The 22,343-nt window shown below is 44.0% G+C and overlaps 1 protein-coding gene across 1 annotated transcript in view; it reads right to left on the bottom strand.

Annotated features, from left to right (window-relative positions):
- Positions 1-3,978: 3,978 nt before the first annotated feature.
- p4ha3 (prolyl 4-hydroxylase, alpha polypeptide III) overlaps positions 3,979-22,343 on the bottom strand; it is a 78,094-nt gene continuing 59,729 nt past the window's right edge. The window contains exons 12-13 of the mRNA XM_059963932.1: positions 18,679-18,775; positions 3,979-5,485 (exon numbers count right to left, since the gene is read on the bottom strand). Of these exons, the coding sequence (XP_059819915.1) occupies positions 5,415-5,485; positions 18,679-18,775 (168 nt within the window). The 3' untranslated portion in view covers positions 3,979-5,414. The remainder of the gene's footprint in view (positions 5,486-18,678; positions 18,776-22,343) is intronic.

Here is a 22,343-nt window from a genome sequence, read left to right as displayed (position 1 = left end):
CTCAGAAGCCTTAAATCTATTACCTGTCTGTCAACTAGCTCTTTATCTTTGATAGTACCTGTCACTTAGATCAGACCTGGTCAAAAACCTGGGTCCAGAAACACCGCATCTACTGTTTTTCACACTCTGGCTACCCCCAATCACCCAAAAGGTTACATCCTTTAAAAATCAGTGGATTTGTCGAGTGTAATTAATGTTTTTCCCAAGCCTTACAGACCTCATTCTCCAAATATTCTTTTACATCGGTAACAATGGACTCCAGCAAAATAAGCAGCTGCAGTGTTCATGAATGCATTGGTTGTAAACTTCCAAACATGCATGGATTCTGGATAGGTTCTGAACAGTTGGTAAACAAAGTCAGGGCCTTTTCAGAAAAAAATGGTAGGAGGCAACATGCAGGCCTTTTAGTCTTGTGTGTACAATCAAGAAAATGTTAGAATCTGCCATGAAAGATGTAAAAGCAGAACTCTAGAAAATTTGATCAAGCAGAATGAGTATGGCTTTGTCAAGTGAAATTTGTGGCTGATATATTGTGGTTCTTTAAGGAAGCATCATCCAGAGGATAAACTAGTAGATGGCATATTTGGCATTTTGGCAATGATTTCAGATAGGGTGCGGTTCAAAAGGTTACTTTACAACAGAAGTAATATATTAGCCCTGTATACCAGCAAAAAGGGGGTCAATTTTAACTTGGTAACCTGTAATCTTTGAGGTGCCACAGGAATTATTGCTACAACTGTAGCTATTTACTGTACAAATAAGTTCAAGGAAGTCAGCAAATGTACTGTAGCCTAATTTATGGATGATTCAGTAGCATCACCAGCATGAACCTATCTGCTGTAATGACAAGGGTGCAAGGAAAAGGCCAGAAATATCATGACGGGTCCCACCCCCATCAGAGAAGAGACTACTGCTGGCTCACATTCAGCCCTTAATGTACTCTGATAACAGTATTCACATACACTTGTGCATATGAGTGTCACCACCTTCTAGTAACAATGTAAGTTCTGGAGAAAGCTCCAAGATGTATTCCTTGATCAACTTCACAATGTTAAATGATATATTGTAGGATTAGTTTCATTTGTTCTCATATAACCATATACAGTATATGACACCATTATATAGAAGCACTCTAGGACTCTTACCATGGGAGAAACAGAAGGAGGAGGGACACCATGGGGGAGGTGATAGGCAGGTGAGGAGAAGAGTTTAGAGGGACATCCAGTCATCTAGGTAGCTTCCAACCTGATGGCATGAACATCTCGTTTTCTAACTTCCAGTAATTCCCCCTCCCACTTCCTGCTTTCGTTCCCCTCTTATCTGTTTTCATCTGTTTATTACTTCCCCCGGAGCCCCTTCTCCCTCCTTTTCTCCCATGATCCAGTCTCCTCTCCTAACAGATTCCTTCATCAGCTCTTTACCTTTCCCACCTATCACCTCCCAGCTTCTCAGTCCATCTTCCCCACTCACCTGCCCCTACACCTCCTCTCTTACCACCATTCAGGACCCCAAACAATCCTTCCAGGTGAGGCAACACTTCACTTGTGAGTCTGTTGGGGTAATTATTGCATTCGGTGCTTCCGTTGCAGTTGAGACCCGGTGCAGATTGGGGGACTGCTTCGTCGAGCACCTACACTCCATCCACAACAGACAGGATCTCCCAGTTGCCACCCACTTCAACTCTGCTTCACATTCCCATTCGGATATGTCCATACATGGCCTCCTCTACTGCCATGATGAGGCCAAACTCAGGTTGGAGGAGCAACACCTCATATACCGTCTGGGTAGCCTCCAGCCCCTTGGTAGGAACATCGAATTCTTCAACTTCCGGTAATTCCCTCCCCCTCCCTTCCCCCATCCCACTTTCACTCTGCCTCCTTGTTTAGCTGCCTATCACCTCTCTCATGATTCTGCCTCCTTCTACTACCCATAGTGCTTTCCCCTTACATTCCTTCTTCACCTCTCGGGCCTATCCCCTCCCCACCCCTTGATCTTTCCTCTGGTTTTTCACCCAGCACCTTCCACCCCTCACCTTCTTAATAAGGCCCCTGCCTGCTCCTTCTTCAGTCCTGACGAAGGGTCTTGGCCGGAAACGTTGATTGCTCATTTCCACAGAAGCTGCCTGACCTGCTGAGTTCCTCCAGCTTGTTTGTACGTGTTGGCTTCATCTATCACCTTCTAGCTTATACACCTTCCCCTCCCCCAACCTTTTCATTGTGGTTTATTCCCCTTTCCAGTCCTGATGAAGGGTCTCCACCCAAAATGTTAACTGTTTACTCCCTACCATAGATGCTGTCTGACCTACTGAGTACCTCCAGCATCTGTGTGTGTTACTCTGGATTACCAGCAGCTGCAGAATTTATAATTTTAATTCTAATGTTTTCTATACTTTATGACAATTGGAAAGAGAACTGCAGATGTTGGGAATCTGAAATAAAATTAGTAAATATTGTAAACATTCAGCAGCTCAGGTAGCTGGGGAAAGAGAAGCAGTTAACGTTTCACAGACTATTCATCTATTCTAATGAAAGGACTTTAACTTGGTTTTTGCTGAGTTCTAGCATTGTCTGTTATTTAATTCATAACAAATTGTTCTACCCTTGGATCTACTAGAAAATTTTAAAAGATTAAAGATTAGCTTTATTTGTCACATGTATATCAAAACATACAGTGAAATGTGTTGTTTGCGTCAACGACCCAAACACTCCGAGGATTATGCTGGGGCAGCCCGCGACTGTTGCCACGCTTCCGGCACCAATGTGCCAAGTCTACTACTCACTGACTCTAACACTGCCTCCTTGGAATGTTGAAGGTTAACCCACGCAGTCACAGGGAGAGCATACAAACTTCCTACAGTCACCAGTAGGAATCAAACCCCAACTGCCAGCTACATGTGAAAAGTTGCAATCAGAACGGGACTCCCACATCTGCAGCTCTTAACTTTTCAAGTAATTGCCCTAGAATTTTAACCAGATTGGTGCTTTTTTTCCCCTATGTATCTTGCTCCACCACTTTTTGAATCAGAACTTATTTTTAAATGTAATATAAACATACAGATGGCTTCACAGCAACCTTTATTGTTCCCTGGTCTTAGTCCTAAATTTGTATTAGTGATGGAGGAGTGGAGGAATTACTCTTTCTTATAGACTCCTGAGACTTCAGTGGTATTTTTCAAAATAGTTTCAAAGCTTCAATATTATAGTAAGGCAGACCGAGGCATTCTTTACCATTTTACAAGTCTCAGATGTGAACTATGCTTGCTGTGCCTTGCTTAACAAATAGCCTGGCTTGCTAATCAGAGAATTATCCTGTGGGAAATTGGAGAAAGTGTATCAGATTTGGTGTTCCACATAATCCTCGTGGAATTCACCAGCAGCTCAATGATGTTGCTGAGGTTCTCCAGCATTTCGTGTGTTTCCCTCTGGATTTCCTGCATCTGCAGAATCTCTTCTGTTTATATACCATATGGTAAGAATTTTGATACATAGATAATTCTAGTCCCATTATTTGCCTTCATAAGGAGCAAAGCCAATAGAAACCACTGAAACAATATGCAAAGCAGTTCAATATACAGGTCTTGAAAAAGGACCAATTTTTCTGTTTTGGTACAACCCGTGAGAGCCTTGATTGCCCGTAACTCAGATCAAATTGTGAATTTGCTGCACATATTGATTTGATTATTTATTATCCCAATTCACTAGATATACCAATATAAATTGGTTCCATTCCAGATCTATCTTCATTTTGCATCTAGTCACCATGATGAGTAAAAAGATAAATTTGCAAGAAGAGTAGTCCCTGCCCTAGGAATGGCTACCCTCCAGGATGGTCCAAGAGTTATGGATTACTTTCCATTACACAGTTGCAAGAAATTTGGAAGAGAAAAAATTGAGGGGAAATAAGTAATGTGATTCTAATAAATATCTTTAATTGCTTTTGCTTTAAAAAATGATTGAACATTAGGAAATAAAAGGGCGGCATAGTAGTGTGGTGATTAGCACAATGCTTTACAGTGCAGGCGACTCAGGTACAATTCCCATCGCAGCCTGTAAGGAGTTTCTGTGTTCTCCCCATGATTACGTGGGTTTCCTCTGGCTGCATCAGTTTCCTCCCACAGTCCAAAGAACTACCAGTTGGTAGGTTCCTCAGTCATTGTAAATTGGATTAAGTTGGTGGAAAGCTGGGCAGTGTGGCTCGATTGGTTGGAAGGGCTATTCCACACTGTCGCTCAATAAATAAATACAAATATAAAGGATGGACAATTCTTGACTCTCAAATAATCAAGTGTATCTGGTTGCATGGGAAAATGGGGGGGAGATTGTGCTGTGAGAATAGATGTTGGGTAACTATTGAATGGGCTGGCTGGTGGCGCAATGGCATTGGTGCCGGACTCCAGAGCGAAGGTTCCCGAGTTCGAATCCAAGTTGGGCCACCCCTGAGCTCGCTTTCCATCCGTGCTGGGTTGAGCGTCGAGCTAGCCACTCGGCCTCGTGAAAAAAAACAAGGGTCGAGTCAGGAACATTCATATCGTGACCTGGTTAATCTGAAAGGAGACCAATCCTGACACCACACGCCAGACAAGAATGGCTGACTGTCTGGTGCGACATGCTAAAAAAAACCTTGAATGGAACTGGATAGATCATTTGGAGAAGGTTATGTGATGAAACCTGCAGTGGACTGAGCTAGCAGTATGAAATTCAGAATGGCTTAGTTGCCGAGGGAATAATAAAACTACAGTGACAAAATAATAGCAATGATAAATTTGATATCTTCCTTGACATTCTTTTTCAAGGCAAGGTTGAAGGTAGGATCAAGGGCCAAGATTTGTATCACAAAATCAAATTGCTTTTCTTATAGTATTGAAGACATTTAATGTTATTTTTTTTAATAAAAAAGCTTTCTTCCAGTTCTTCATTTCATATTTAATTTCCCATGGAAATTATCCTCAGAAATGTACAATTGCAGTTCATCCATTTAAGTCTTTTTTAGTGAGTTTCTTTTACAAATTAATCTCACCATTCTTATTTATTCAAGGACTTGTCTTTCTTTCTCCTGCCCTGGGAAAATAGTTCATTTTACTTTTCACTGTTGATTCAGTCTGGTGCACTTGATTTTAAATTGCCTTCAGCAGGAATTTGTGACCTGACCACATTCAGAGACAGAATAAATGGATATATGGAACAATAACTTCTGTGGTTCTGACGGTGAATGATTTGCACACATGAAGAGTTTTATTGCCTGGAGTTTAACAGCTGCTCAACTTCATTCCTCCTACAGCAATCAGTACTAAAGCAGATTTGGCTGTAGGCCATGTTTCCTCGCTCTCAGAGTCCTTCAGAAACACGTGGTGCCACTCTTCTCCACAAACGGCACAGGTTCTTGCACTCCAAGAGGGCCCGTGACAGATGGGTTCCTTACTCATTCGGGTCAGCTCCACACTTTCTTTGAAACTCCTGCCCATGTTCTCGGATCCATTTGTTAGCCACTGAAGGTGTTTTTAAAAAAGCAGAAAAAAAGCAGGTTGTTAAATAATTTCAGGTTATAAAAGCTGCATTTCCCCGTTCTGGTAAAATAAAGTACATTCTGGTAAAAAAAAAGAAACAGCAATAATTAGTCCTAACTATTTTCAACTGAAGTAGAGTATAATTAATGAATATTAGTGTACATGAAAAATATTCCCAGGATATTACTTAACCCAATTCAAATGTTTTATTCAAATTATGATTTTATAGCAATAATTTATTAATTAGTCATTAATTATTGCATTACGGTCTGGTAGGAAACACCAGTGCCCAAGAACAAAAAAGCTTGCAAATAACGGTGGATACAACCTATTTCATCTCAGGAAAAGCTCTCCACACTATTGAGCACATCTACAAACAACACTACCACAGGAAAGCGCCATCCACCATCAAGGACCCTGTGGTAAACTATGTGTATACCTGCCTGGACACGCCCCTCTGCTGACTGCTCCTGTGGCTCCTCCCACAGACCGCTGTATAAAGGCAATTGGAGGAACTGCTCCCCCCTCAATCTCCGAGATGCTGTGCTCCGTTTTGCTGCTAATAAAAGCCTATCGTTCACCTCCCGTCTCCGAGAGTTATTGATGGTGCATCAGACCCCCAGCATGCAGGCCACGCTCTCGTCTTGCTTGTTGCCATCAGGAAGGAAGTACAAGAGCCTCAAAACACACCCCACCTGACTTTGACTTATTTTGTCACGTACCTCCAAGTACCCCAAAAACAATAGACTCCAACATCTTCCCAACCACTGAGGCCAGGCTAATTGGCTGATGGTTTCCTTTCTTCTCCCTTTCCCCCTTCTTGAAGATGGAGTGACATTTGCAATTTTCCAGTCTTCTGGAACCATTCCAGAAACTGGCGATTCTTGAAAGATCATTACTAATGCCTCCACAATCTCTTCAGCACCTCTTTCAGAACTCTGGGGTGTACACCATCTGGTCCAGGTGTCTTATCTACCTTCAGACCTTTCAGTTTCCCAAGAACCTTCTCTCTAGTTATGGAACTTCACATGCTTCATCCCCCTGACACCGGGAACTTCCACCATACTGCTAGTGTCTTTCACAGTGAAGACTGATGCAAAATACTTATTCAGTTCATCCGCTATTCTGTTGTCCCCCATTACAACCTCTCCAGCATCGTTACTGCCTATGCTATGAAAATAATCAATGTTATATTTCCATCTTTCTTTCACAGGCATTTAATCTATTAAATTACAGATGTGATAAGGATATGTTCGATTACTCTAACACTATTAATGCTGGTGCTTTTGTATCCAAGTGAACTGGTTGTCTGTGTAAATCCAGTAACAAGTATACTCTAGACAGTCAACCAATGTATAGCCTTTACAAAGCAGTCAGAGCATATTCTGGACTTGGAGTGTAGAGCAAAATATTACCTTCAGCCACCAATCTTTAAACCTGAACATGGACTGTAGATTAAATTTAAAATACAGCCCTGGACAATAGGTTCCTAGAACAATTGACTGAAAAAACAGACAATGCAGATTAACTTTATTTTGGTTATATGGAGTGTGGTTGCGAAGAAGGAGGTGTGAAAGTTATATGCAATTCAAAGGAAGTATTGTATACATTGTTAATATGGAATTGTCCTCTGATAAAATGCCATATAATGTTGGATCGGGCAGTCCATTTCCTCTGAAAGGGACTCAATATGAAGGGTCTCGGCCCGAAACGTCGACAGTGCTTCTCCTTATAGATGCTGCCTGGCCTGCTGTGTTCCACCAGCATTTTGTGTGTGTTGTTGTTTGAATTTCCAGCATCTGCAGATTTCCTCATGTTTGCTCAATATGATCCCTGCTGTGTCTCATTTTGTCAAATAAAAGACTACTTCACACCTATCAGCTACATCTTTGTTCATGTTACAATGTTCGGGGGCTCATTCGGGATACCTTCTTGCAACCCACCCATGTGGTCAGTGATCTCAGCAGTCTAAGTGGGAGAGTATTTTTAAAATTAGCACTCGCACATGGACCTGTTCAGATTGGTGGCTACAAGATTGTGAGGTATGAACGTGGCAGAGAGCTGAACCGATAAATGTAATAGTGTGTGTGCCTGCATGTGTATTTATACAAGAGATTAAATTTTGCGTGTTTATTTGGTGAGATGGAGCCACCAGTTGCGAAGGGTGGTTATTGAAGGTTTGGGATGCCAGTGGAGGTGTATACTTGTTATGGGAACTGTAGTTTAATGTGCCTGTGTGCGTTTTTACCAATATGTCTGTAACCTTGGTGTAACCGTTAGATGCAAAAGAATACCAGCGGCATTGTGAGTTCCGATGCATATAAGTGGCAGATTGTAGAGTACATATTCTACCATTTTAAGTGCGTAGTGTTTAATGATTATCCGTCATTTATATTTTGCGTAGCAATTTGTATGGAGGTATTCAAGGGAAAGCTTATCCACAGATAAATCTGCTGGAATGGCACCTCAGGTTGAGAATCCTGATGACCCAATTGAGCCCTTGACCTTGAATACAACCATCCATAAGCCCTTCATGTCCGGGGAGAAGCAGAGCATTATGTCAGAGCTGCCCTCACTTAAGGCCACCTGCAGGAATCTAGAATTCTGGTGCAGGCTCAAAGAAATGGTTGAGGTTCACCAGATGCACCCAAAGATATACAGTGCCTATAAAAAGTATTCACCTCCTCCCCTTTGTATGTTTTCATGTTTTATTCTTTGACAACATCAAATCACAGTGGATTTAATTTGTTATTTTTCACACTGATCAACAGAAAAGATACTTTCATGTCAAAGTGAAAACAGATTTCTACAAATTGATTTAAATTTATTACAATTATTGTATATAAAATAATTAATTGCATAATTACTCACCCCTTTCAAGTCAGTATTTAGTAGATGCACCTTTGGCAGCAATGACAGCCTTGAGTTTGTGTGGATAGCTCTCTCTCAGCTTTGTACATCTGGCCACTGCAAATTTTCCCTATTCTGAACAAAACTGTTCAAGCTCTGTCAAATTGCATGGGGACTGTGACTGAACAGCCCTTTTCAAGTCCAGCCACAAATTCTCAATTCGATTAAGGTCTGGATTCTGACTTGACCACTCCAGGATATTAACTTAGTCGTTTTTAAACCATTCCTGCATAGCTTTGGCTTTATGCTTGTGGTCATTGTCTTGATGTAAAACAAATCTTCCAAGTCGCAGTTCTCTCACAGGCTGCATCAGGTTTTACTCCAGGATTTCCCTGTATTTTGCTGCATTCATTTTACCCTCTACCTTCACAAGCCTTCCAGGGCCTGCTGCAGTGAAGCATCCCCACAGCATGATGCAGCCACCACCGTGCTTCACGGTAGGGTTGGTGTGTTTTTGATGATGTGTGGGGTTTGGCTTATGTCAAACATTGTAACATCTGATGGCCAAAAAGCTCAATTTTGGTTTCATCAGACCAGAGAACCTTCTTCCAGCTGACTTCAGAGTCTCCCACCCGCCTTCTGGAAAACTAGCTGAGATTTCATATGTGTTTCTTTTCAACAGTGGCTTTCTCTTTGCCAAAGCTGTGACTGGTGAAGCACCCAGGCAACATTTGTTGTATGTGAAATCTCTCCCATCTCAGCCACTGAAGCTTGGAACTCCTCCAGATTTGTCAAAGGTCCCTTGGTGGCCTCCCTCGCTAGTCCCCCTCTTACACAGTACCTCAGTTTTTGAGGACGGCCTGCCCCAGGCAGATTTACAGCTGTGCGATATTCTTTCCAATTCTTGATGATTGACTTAACTGTAATCCAGGGATAATCAGTGACTCAGAAATTTTCTTGTATCCACCTCCTGACTTGTGCTTTTCAACAACCTTTTTACAGATTTGCTTGCAGTGTTCTTTCATCTTCATGGTGTAGATTTTGCCAGGATACTGACTCATCATTGGATCTTCCAGGTATCAGTGTATTTTTACTACACATTAACTGCACAGAGGTGATCAGAGAGAGCCAAAGGGAAAGGAGGTGGTCCTGCCACGGCCAGGTGACCTAGTCATGGTGAGGGTGCTGCCTGAAAGGGCAGGGTTTGCTCCCGGTGAATAGGACCACAGATAGTACTTCTGACAAATGACACTCGTGTCTGTGTGCAGACTCAGCGTGGTAGCCAGTGGGAACACTGGGCTCCGGTTTAAAGCAAGCTGCTCACCTTCTTGTTGCCCTCACAGACAGAGCAGGAGATCGAGTGTACTCAGTGACAGCGCCATTGCAGAGAACCTAAGTGATGAGCAGCAGCCGGCTACACCAGACCTGACCGCAGCCGATGGAAACAGACCCACAGCAAACACATACGCAGAGGACACTGAGAGAGTGCAACAGAAAGCCTTGAATAACCTGTTAAAGTGTAATGGTAATGGTACACTAAAATGGAGACTGGTTATGAAGGTAGATGATTAGTTATAAACTATAGAATAGAAAAGATATTGGGGAGAATAGATGGGAGGGGACAATAGAGACATCAGGTTCCACAACTTCGATGGCATGGCAGACTGAGAAAGAGAAGAAATTACACATGGCATCTAAAGGCAGTTACCCGCAGCCTGAATGAGGAGCAAATATAAACAAGCTGGGCCCTTTCAGCGGTTGGACCAGCGATCGACCGCTAGACAGTGCGGAAGGTGGTGCTACCAGGGGGAGGTCCTTGCAGTTATTCACCTTAGAGTGCCTGTGAGCCTGATACATTTACCTTGCTGGTGCCCCTGGAAAGGGAGTAAGCACTGGTAACCTCTGCAGAGTTTTAACGATCAGAGACTGAAGGGGTAAAGAGTAAGGATGTGGTTAAACTGCAATCGGCCAGCAGGGAAAGAGACAACAGGCATACGAAGTTGGTCAAATTTCTGGAACAATCTCTCTGCTCAATGTCTTATAGGTAGCCATTGTCCTTTGATCTTTAGCATATGAAGTATCATGTAATGCTGGGTCGTGCAGGCCTTCTCCTCCAAAAGGGTCTCAATATGCTGCCTGCAAAGTCTCATTTTGTCAAATAAAAGACTATTCCATACCTATCAGCTACATCTCTCCAGTGACTTTGTTCGTGTTACAACAAAAGCAAATGGAAAGGAATAAGCAGTCAATGTTTCAGGCCAAGGCCCTTCATCGTGACTGGAAACAAAAGGTGAAGAATCCAGAATAACCCACCCACCCAGCTGGCTTCATCTATCACCTTCTCACTTATACTCCTTCTCCTCCCCCATCTTCTTCTCCTGGTTTCTTCCTCCTTTATTTCCAGTTCTGATGAAGAGTCTGGGCCTGAAGTGTCCACTCTATTCCTCTCCATCAATGCTGCCTGACCTGCTGAGTTCCTTCAGTGTTTTCAGGTGTTACTCTGGATTTCCAGCATCTGCAGAATCCCTTGTCTGCAGATGCCTATTTGTATCTACTTGTAGCAAGACCTACTTGTAGCAATTTTGAAACGTTCAGAATGATGTTAATGAACTCATTGTAAATTCCAATCCCAGCATCTCACTTTTGTCTGACTAAAATGAATAGCAGTCAGTCACAAGTACCCTTTAACTGCTCCCAGCTCTCTGTCTGTCACAATGTTGTGTAAAATGGCTTCCTGTAAGCTGAGGTCTTAAGGTTACCTTGACACTAGCCAGAAACTTATGGCAAAATAAACATGATGCACAAGTATAAACACATCCTGCAGAACACCACACCCCTCCTTGCATTCAACCTTCACATCAGGGACAATTTTTCAAGAAGGGACGCAAGCAAACATGTTCACAGATGTGAAACCAGAAACTTATTCACCCAGTTGCAAGTTTAGTCAGAATCACAGAACAGTTCCTTAGCATCAAAAAACTATATTTTGCAGGGTAACACAGTGTAGTTTTAATCCAGAGGCTACATTAAATCAGTTTCTAGTGAAAGTAGCATGCAAGTATTGAGAGCCCGCTCTTGAATGTGTTTGAATATGAACAAATAAGTTCAAAGTTAACTTTAAAGGTGGTGAATAGAACATAGAACAGTACAGCACAGTGTGGGTCCTTTTAGCTCACAGTGTTGTGCTGATCTACTCCATCAATCATTGAGTTTAGAAGAATGAGGGGCATCTCATCGAAACCGATTGAATATTGAAAGGTCTGGTTAGAGTAGATGTGGGGAGAGTGTTTCCTGTACTGGATGAGTCTAGGTCCAGAGTGCACAACCTCAGAACAGAAGGATGTCCATTTACATCAGAGGTGAGGAGGAATTTCTTTAGCCAGAGGATAGTGAATCACTGGAATTCATTGCCGGAGATGGCTGTGGCTGTCAAGTCACTGAGTATATATAAAGCAGATGTTGATAAATTCTTGATTAGTCAGGACTTCAGAAATTAATGGAGAAGCCAAGAGTTTGGGTTTGAGAGGGATAATAAATCAGCCATGATGGATTGTGGAGTAGACCCGATGGGCCGAATGGCTTAATTCTGATTCTATGTTATTATAGGAAGGATGTGAAAGCTATGGAGAGGGTGCAGAGGAGATTTACCAGGACGTTGCCTGGTTTGGAGAACAAGTCATTTGAAGCAAGGTTAGCAGAGCTGGGACTATTCTCTGGAGCGTAGAAGAATGAGAGGGGACTTGATAGAGGTCTACTAGATTATGAGAGACATAGATAGGGTGGATAGTCAGTACCTGTTTCCCAGGGCACCAATAGCAAACACCAGAGAGCATATGTACAAAATTAAGGAGGGAAGTTTAGGGGAGACATCAGGGGTAAGTTTTTTACACAGAGGGTTGTGAGTGCCTGGAATGGTGCCTGGGATGGTGGTGGAGGCTAAAACATTAGGGGTATTTAAGAGCCTCTTGAACAGGCACATGGCTGAAAGAAAAATGGAGGGTTATGGGGTAGTGTGGGTTTAGTACTTTTTTTTAAAGATTATATGGGTTGGCACAACATGGAGGGCTGAAGGGTCTGTACTGTGCTGTAGCGTTCTATAGTTCTATGGTTCTATGTCTTATGGTCTGAGCCAGTCAAATTGTTCCCTCCTACTGCAGTTGTATGGCATTGCTTAATAGCAGTCAAGTGTGAAGCAAGATCTGATTGAAGAACGGAGTTTGTTCCTCCTGGTGAGAAGAATCTGTGACAATCTAAAGTTTACCTGTTACATTGAGCAAGGATTTGACAATGAAATAATGCTTAAACAAATACAATAAAAGAAAGTGAAAATGTGGTTTAAAATTATCTCTCCTTCCAGTTAGTCACTCATTGTAAAAATGTGTGAGACAGTTCTATTTAACAACATATTTTGCCATCCAAAGCCCAGGAACATCCATTTGTCAGTTCTTTTTTAATTCAAGCTGCCGAGAAATTCCTAAGCAACACACACAAAATGCTGGAGGAACTCAGCAGTTCAGGCAGCCTCCATGCAAATGAGCATACAGTCGACATTTTGGGCTGAGACCCTTCTTCAGGGCTGGAAAAGAAGGGGAAGATGCCAAAATGAAAAGGTGAGTGGGTGGGGAGAGGGGAAGGAGGCTAGCTAGAAGGTGATAGGTGAAGCCAGGTGAGTAGGAAAGTAAAGGGCTGGAGGGTGGATCATAGGAGAAGGGGCACCAGAGGGAGGTGATAGATAGATTAAAAGAGGTAAGAGGCCAAAGTGGGGAATAGGAGAAGAGGGCACAAGGAGGGAAAAACTAACTGGAAGGGAAAATTGATATTCATGCCATCAGGTTGGTGGCTACCCAGGCAGAATATAAGGTGTTGCTCCTCCACCCTGATCGTGGGACAAGAGGAGGCCATGGACCAACAATGTGGATCTTCCTAGTGGCCAAACATTTTAATTCCCATTCCCATTCCTTTTCCACCATGGCCTCCTGCTGTGCCACGTTGGGCCAACCTCTTCATATAACTCAGACCCTCTAGGCCTTGCAATATTCTCAAAAGTCTTTTCTGCACAGTTTCTAATTTAACGACATCTTTCCTACAGCAGGATGAGCAAAACCATACCCAGTACTATTGCAAGCGTGGCCTTATGCAGCTTACTGCATAATGCCCCAATTCCTATACTCAGTGCCTTGACTGAAGAAAACCAGCAGGTTAAATGCCCTTTTCACTACCCTGTCTACATGTGATGCTAATCACCTGTACTCCTAGGTCCTTGTGTACCATTACACTCCCTAGTGTTCTACCATGCATGGTATAAGTCTTACACTGGTTTGACTTTCCAAAATGTATCATCTCACACTTATCTGTATTGAAACCAATTTGCCACTCCCAATTGATCCAAGGTCCCCTACAATTTGCAATAATCACTATCAACAACATCTCCTAATTTTGTGTCATCTGCAAACTTACTGATCAGTGCTTGCACATTTGCATCCAAATCATTGACATAATTAACAAATAACAAGTGTCATAATACCTGACCCCTGCGGCACAGCACTAGACCTCCCTTCCAAGAAACAGTTTTCAACCATCTCCCTCAACTTCCCACCTTGGAGACAATTTTGAATCCACTGTAAAGGGGGTTTCTTTTTTTCTCTTTGTTACTGTTGGGAAAGGGTTTCCTTTTGTTAACTAGCAGGAATGCTAATTTACTGATAACGAGAATGGTATTCCTTTGTAAACCAAATGGGGATTAATGTTCTTTCTTCTGAGTCTGTGAGCTTTTGTTGACGGGCTTTTGGGCAGATCGGCGCGAGGGGGTCGAGAGAGAGGACGCAATGCTCTAAGCTGGGCGAGGATCGGACCCCAAAGGGGGGTCCGAGGCCGGGAGATTCTCCTGGGGGGGGGGGATGAAGCTAGATGTGCTTGGTTGACCACTCGGAGGGTCCTGAGCTGTTTGGAGAGTCGAGGAGTTCGGAGGGGATTGAATGGTGGCCAGAAGACTTCAGAAATTGAGCTCCAACGGCTGTGCACGAAGTGGTTTGGACTTTGATAAGTTTGGCGCCTTTTCTTTAATTTTCTCTTCATATATACTGTATCGTTATTAATCACTTAGTTATAGTAACCTTTATAAATTGTACTCATTTAATCGCATATGGTGTACTGTCTGTTTTTGGGCGAGGCGGGGACATCACACAGCATCCACACCAGCTGATTACCCAGTCTGGCGGGGCCGAAGGCTGCTCCCCCTAGACAAGAACCAGCTGAGCGAGCCTGAGGCGACCCAGGGAGTTACATTGTGGGGGCTCGTCCGGGATTGATTTCTGTGGAAGCTGTGTGATCACCCTCTTTAAATTGTGTCTGCGGCGAAGAGCTTGTGTGCCTTTGTGGGTGTGTGATTGCTGGTTATCGCTACGTGTGTGTTGGGTGGGGTGGCTGCTGTTGCTAGCCTGGAGGTCGTTGTTCGAGTTCCGACTAGTGCTGACGAAATGGTGGTGGGACCATGGGTTGTCCGTACTTTTTGGAGATTGAGGAGTGACAGGTTGGGATGTTTCAGCAGTGGTGGGCTCTGCCCGGTTGTTGGAATAATGTCCAGCCCTAAAGGGGCGGAGGCGTGGGCGGAGCGGACCCCTCAGTTGTTGGGTGAGTGGCAGTGCTTAGCTGAGGGAAAGCGACAGGGACGGGTTGAAAGTTTGAGTAGGCGGGCTGGTGAACTGTCGGGCGCAATTACCTCGAAGTGACCGCTGCCAGTTCTGGGAAAGTGTGGGAAAATGCGTATGGTTCGACTGGAAGTCAAATGCCACAGCTGGGGGGCTTATCATATCCGTGGCAGGAGATTGGTGGGAAGTTTTTAGGGTATCCCTTTTTGCCTAGGGGGGCAGATAAATTGCTTGTGGTGCCAAGGGGATCTGTCAAGGGGATCAGTTGTTCCGTTGATCCAAGAGCTGTCGGGAAACTTAGAGGAGGCCCAGTGGGGGAACGGCTTGGGGTCTCTGGGGGAGCACGTTCCCAGCAATGTACCAAGGAACTCCTGAAAGGAGCAGACCCTATTCCTGAAGGCTTAGAAGGGCCACGCGCACAGGTGTTGTTACGGATGGATGGAAGTCAAGTTAAAGCCATCCTCGGCACCGGGGCGCCGGTTAAGTTGCTGTACAGTTTGTTTCATAACCGTTATTGGAAGCATTTACCCTTGACGACATTGAGGACACTGGAGATTTGGGGTACCAGTGCCGGTGATTATCCAGACGATGGTTGTTGGTCAGTGAAAATGGAGTTCTTGGAGGCAAATGTGGAGGAGACTGAAGTTCATGAATCGTTAATGCTGATGTGTCCGGACCCTATTGAGACGGGCAGCGTTTCTGTTCTAGAGAGAACCAGTATCCTGCTGGTGTGCTTGGGGGCCTGCCCGGAGGAGGCGGGTGAGCGCTGTTTGGAGGCATTGTCGATGCACCCAGAGTTTCGAGCTGCTTGTGTGGACGTGTGTAGCAGCATTGGGCCGATACCGAATTCAAACAAGAGCCAGTGGCGGTACAGCCTGGGGGAAGTATCTGAGGGTGAGACCCTCTTAGTGGACGCTGCGAAATACCACGAGGGAGCGGAGTTGATTGCTGAAGACACCTCGGAGAGAGAGAGGTTGCAGCGACTGGCCCCGACAGCCGTGGAAGATGTAGGCAGCGTGTGTGTGGATTATAGTGCGCTGAAGAGGCGCACTGTCAGTGACCAGAATATGGCCCTGAGGGCCGAAGAGGCGATGGCCTGTCTGAGTGGTGCGATGTGGTTTAAGGGGCTGGATTGGAGGAGTGGATGTTGCCAGATCCTGATGAGTGGGGCCGACAAGGAGAAGACGGCCGTTATACATTCCCTAGGAGTCTTCGGGTCCGAAAAGATGCCACAGGGCATATCTGGAGCCCTTGCAACCTTCCTGCGGGGCAGGTGGAAGACCATAGGGGATGTGGAGGCGTTTGGAGTTTTGGTGTATGTGGATGATCTCTTGGTGTTTGGATTTGCCTCAGGAGAATATGAAGTGAGGTCATTGCAGGAGCAGCTGAGAACTACCGAGTTAAAGTGTTTTCGGGACACGTGCCAGGGTTGGCGAAGGTCGCAGCTCGTGAGTGACTGTCTCTACGGAACCAAGTTTGAAATGAAGACGGAGAGACTGGAGAAAGTGATCTGGAACCATTCGGAAGACTTACAAGTTGGAGAGAATGAAGAAAGTTGTCTGACTGAGGGTAATAGCAAACTGAGAACCCGGAGAGGGGAGTTTGCAGAGGTGAAGAAATTACAGACAAATCTCAGAAGAGAGAAGCGGAAGCTTGAAGGGAACCTGAAGATGACCATCGACAGTTCAAATGAAGTGCAAAATCTGAAAGTTGATCTGGAAGAAGTCATGAGGAAGAAAAAGCTGGAGAGAAGTGCAGTGAATACTGAACAGGAGGCTGAAGAGACTGCGGGAGCAGTGCAGGCCACGTGTTTCCGTTTGGAGAAGATCAAACAGCAGCTACCGATCACAGGAAAGAGGAAGAATACAGATTCGATGGATGATGTGCTGGATGTGTGGTACATGCTGCCTTTTGCTGACTTTCCCTCGATTGAGGAAGAGACCTTTGGCCCTTCTCCCAGTGAGTCAGGTGTAGCGGGGAGGGTTAGCTGTGTGCAGTGTGGGGCATGAGTGAGAGGTTGAGAGAGGAGTTGGTAGTGGGCCCAAGGTATCCCCAGTTGTGTCCGAGCCTGAAGGGTTTAGGTGAGGGGGTACGGAGGCCTCAGAAGGGTTAGGGAACTCCCAGATAGTTGGCCTAAGTAGCGCCTGAGGAACAGGGCATGAGGGTTACTGTGTGGGGAGGAGATGTCACTGTTTGTATTTGGGTTACGGTGTGTTGGCAGGAAAGGTGGCGAGTTATTTAGTAGTCATGAGGACATGACTTTTATTTGGTGGAGGAAGTGTGTAAAGGGGGTTTCTTTTTTTCTCTTTGTTACTGTTGGGAAAGGGTTTCCTTTTGTTAACTAGCAGGAATGCTAATTTACTGATAACGAGAATGGTATTCCTTTGTAAACCAAATGGGGATTAATGTTCTTTCTTCTGAGTCTGTGAGCTTTTGTTGACGGGCTTTTGGGCAGATCTGCGCGAGGGGGTCGAGAGAGAGGACGCAATGCTCTAAGCTGGGCGAGGATCGGACCCCAAAGTGGGGTCCGAGGCCGGGAGATTCTCCGAGGAGGGGGGGGAGGATGAAGCTAGATGTGCTTGGTTGACCACTCGGAGGATCCTGAGCTGTTTGGAGAGTCGAGGAGTTCGGAGGGGATCGAATGGTGGCCAGAAGACTTCAGAAATTGAGCTCCAACGGTTGTGCATGAAGTGGTTTGGACTTTGATAAGTTTGGTGCCTTTTCTTTAATTTTCTCTTCATGTATACTGTATCGTTATTAATCACTTAGTTATAGTAACCTTTATAAATTGTACTCATTTAATCGCATATGGTGTACTGTCTGTTTTTGGAAGAGGTGGGGACATCACACAGCATCCACACCAGCTGATTACCCAGTTTGGTGGGGCCGAAGGCTGCTCCCCCTAGACAAGAACGAGCTGAGCGAGCCTGAGGCGACCCAGGGAGTTACATTGAACCATCTCCCTCAACTTCCCACCTTGGAGACAATTTTGAATCCACCTAAATAGCTCTTCCTGAATTCCAGGGGATCTAACCTTCCAGACCAGTCTGCCATGGAGGTCCTTGTTGAAGCCCTTGCTCTAGTCCAAACAGACAACATCCAGAGCCCTACCCTCATCTACCTTTTTGGTTACTTTTTCAAAACATGCTAAAAGGTTCAACAAGCACAAACAGTGTAGTGTTGACTCCTCTGACCCCTAACCCTAACACTAATGCATGGGAAATAGACATTGCACACACTTTTCTATGTGCAGCTTCTGAAAACATAGAAATCTCACATCTATCTTCCAGAATTGGATTAAACCATAAAGCACAAAGATTTTGCACTGCACAATAAAATAACTAAGCCCGTACTGCTTCGTAAAATAATCTTAATCATCAGAAAAATTTATATTACTTGACATATAATATGTGTAGATCATGAATTTCTGCAGGAATTCTATATGGAATTAATCTTTTAGAATAGATTAATTATTTTTGATGTCAAATCATTGTCATACTAATGATCAGCCATGTCTTTGGCCCTCTATTTTCCTTTGTGGTCCAAATCAATCTAAAATTTTGGACAATTTTCTCAATCTTGTGCATTGAATTCCATTGGGTTACTTCAGGCTATGGGCTGCCATTTTAAGGAGTGCACTTAACAAATTATTCACCAAGACTTTCGCCTTCTACATACCCCACTTATCTCCAACCAGCACTGGGCAGCCAGCATGTAGTGTGTCTGCATTGCCTTGTCCATTTTTGTGAAGGTTCCACCAAAACAGTGCTGCGTTCTAAGAAACAAGAGCAGTTTAAAGTCAATAACAAATAAGCAAACCAAAAAAGCCAATCATGTAACTAATATTCACCCATTGTAAATTTTATACAAAAGGTTTCATTTACACAAAAAACATAAACATTCTTTTTCTGATGGCTATTATCATAATTAGCTTCATAACATGAAAAGTTCTACTGTTATTATTATAAATGTTATAGGCAAAAAGACTAGTAAGAATAACAAAGAAGTATGAGTTAAGTTTATAATATCAATTTATAAAAAACCTACAGCATAATACAGGCCCTTCAGCCCACATGTGCCGATCATGTCCTTATCTTAGAAATTACCTAGGGTTACCATAGCCCTCTATTTTTCTGAGCTCCATGTACCTGTCCAGGAGTCTCTTAAAAGACCCTATGTATCCACCTTCACCGCCATTGCCGGCAGCCCATTCCACTCTCTGCGTAAAAAACTTACCCCTGACATCTCTTCTGTACCTACTTCCAAGCAGCTTAAAACTGTACCCTCTTATGCTAGCCATTTCAGCCCTGGGGAAAAACCTCTGACTATCCACATGATCAATGTCGCTCATCATCTTGTACATCTCTATCAGGTCACTTCTCATCCTCCGTCACTCCAAGGAGAAAAGGCCGAGTTCACTTAACCTATTCTCATAAGGCATGCTCCCTGATCCAGACAACATCCTTATAAGTCTCCTCTGCATCCTTTCTATGGTTTCTACACCCTTTCTATACTGAGGCGACCAGAACTGAGCAAGTACTCCAAGTGGGGTGTGACCAGGGTCCTATATAGCTGCAACATTACCTCTCGGCTCCTAAACTCAATCCCACGATTGATGAAGGCCAATGCATCGTATGCCTTCTTAACCACAGAGTCTCCCCGCGCAGTAGCTTTGAGTGTCCTAAGGGCTTGGACCCTGAGATCCCTCTGATGTTCCACGCTGCCGAGAGTCTTACCATTAATGCTATATTCTGACATCAGCCAAGGTTATATGATCCCAAACAACTGGTTTACCAATCATTACAGAATGTCTCTCTCTTGCTTCCTGCTCCTTCCCCTTTCCCAACCTTCATTCCCCTCTCCCTGCCTCCTTCTCACCCTCAAACCACAATAGAGACCCACATCACAATCAGGTCTATCATCACTCACACATGTCGTGCTATTTGTTTGTAGCAGCAGTACAGTGCGATGCATAAAATTGCTACAGTACTGCAGCTCAGATTTTCTGCATCGCGGTTCTTTGATTTTTGACAGTAACTTCATGATGTCAGTTTGACTCATTGTGATAATCTTGGATAATTATTGTGATAATCGAGTTGGTTGAACTCGAAAAAACAATTTTTTCTGGGCGATGGGGTTCGAGTTGGAGGCTTTACACTCCAAGTGTAGTGAATTTCATTATCACTGAAACCAACCTGGGCTCAGCCAAGTGTACCAGGGAGAAGATGGTCCAATCACTCCATGGCAACTTGTAACCCCGGGAAACATCAGCATATTCAGAAAGCAGGAGATACTTTATGCATTAAGTACACTTGGGAGTTGGATTGTAAAGATTTAAAAAGATTAGCTTTATTGGTGAGATGTACATTGAAACATACAGTGAAATGCAACATTTTGCATCAAATCAATGAGCAAAGATTGTGCTAGGCAACCCGTAAGTATCACCACGTTTCCAGTGCCGCCAGAGCATATCCACAACCTACTAACCCTAACCCATACATATGTACTTGGGAGGAAACCAGAGCACCCAGAGGAAACACACACAGTCATGGGGAGAATGTACCAACTCCTCACAGACAGTGGCAGGAAACAAACACCAGTTTTACATCTGGCATTGTAACGTGTTACATTGATCGATATGCTACCGTGCCGTCCCAAAACATATGGCCTGTACGTTACCACTGTACAATTTGACACAATCAGTATCTGTCAAGTGTTCAATGGCTGGTCTTTGAGAAAATCCAGACCTACTTTTTTTCTTGTAATGTTTTATTTATCCACTTACACAATGTAAGCTTTGCAGGCTGGTTTTCCATCCCTAATTGGCCTCGAGTCACTTCACAGGACTTTTAAGAGTTAACCACATTGCTGTGGGTCTAGATTTGCATTGAGGCCAGACAGGGTAAGCGTGGCAGATATCCTGTCCTGGAGGATATTTGTAAACTAGATGGGGGTGTTAAAACAACAATCTGCTAGTTTCAAGGTCATTACATGAATTTAAATTCTCCAGATGCTGTGATATATGAACATACCCCTCGATTGATGGCCCAGACCTCCATAACAGCTCAGTAACAAGCATTATAGTACCTCAGCACAGAACTAGGCCTTTTGGCCCATCAGGTAAATGCTACCTGTGAAGTTCCCTTCCACCTTACTCCCATTTACCATCACTTGGTCCATGTGAAGCCCCCTCAACAAGCTCATATGGAAACTTCCATGTTTACTGGCTCTGTTAACAATCACTGGACTCAGCGGTGAGAAGGCCACCTTTCTTAAATAACATACGTCGAGGGTCGGTATGATTTGGGTCCAACCAGACAGGAAAGTCGGGATGTTTCGATCAGCGGAGCCCTGATCTGAGTGAATGCTGTGTAAATACTGACCATACACAATTATCCTTCGGAAAGAACAGATCGGATACCGCATATAATTAGAAATAAAACGTATTTACTAATTTCAGCTTTATCAACCAGTTATTAAGAGGAGAAGAAAAAAAGATAAAAGGGCCCATTACAATTAAACCAGTCTAAATATGTACATTGTTGGAGCTCATATTGTCCAAAAGCTGAGTATAACTGTTATTCACGGCGCTGAATTCTCATCATCAATCACCGGTAGAACTTCCCATCCTGGACTCCTTTGTCTCACAAAGAACTCCTTGCAATCTAATCTTCCTGTTGGATAGAATCCTACGGCCATCTTTCCGAATTTTCTCCTCTCTCCAGCTCCTGCCAAAAAGACTACGAACCCACTAGTGTCCGTCACAAATCTCTCTCCATCCAGCTTTCTCTAGAACCTTCTCCCAATTCCACCCTCCTGATCGGCTGACACAACATCCCTAAGTTGAGCATCACAGCCTGAAACCCAAACATGCCAGCAAGAGGACACACTGCTCCTACAGAAAGCTACTAGACGAAATACCCGACAGCATTAGCAGTAAAAATCTTAACCAGGGCATTACATTCCCCTCCTCCCCACCAAAAGTAGTCATGTCTTCATGACTTTGAAATTTATCAAACCATTATTAATAACACAGTACTCAAAGGAATTTCATGATTTCAGGGTACTCAACCCAGTTGTAATTGGTCGTAACATATCTCACTGTGGGGAGAGACACAACACTCCGTTCCCCCAGTATATCATATGCCAACCCATCTGGTGGTTCCCTGACTCTCTGAGATCTGCTTATCTTGTCTTCAGCTTCTTCCCCATGCACCCCTCATACAATCTCTTCTCCCTCCTGCCATCTGGGAAAAGGCTCCGAAGCATCCGGGCTCTCATGACCAGACTATGTTACAGTTTCTTCCCCCAAGCTATCAGATTCCTCAATACCTGAAGCCTGG

Source organism: Hypanus sabinus, chromosome 3 (assembly GCF_030144855.1).
Source record: "Hypanus sabinus isolate sHypSab1 chromosome 3, sHypSab1.hap1, whole genome shotgun sequence".
Taxonomy (NCBI): Eukaryota; Metazoa; Chordata; class Chondrichthyes; order Myliobatiformes; family Dasyatidae; genus Hypanus; species Hypanus sabinus.
Note: the sequence above shows the minus strand (reverse complement) of the source record. Positions and strands in the feature narration are given on the sequence as shown.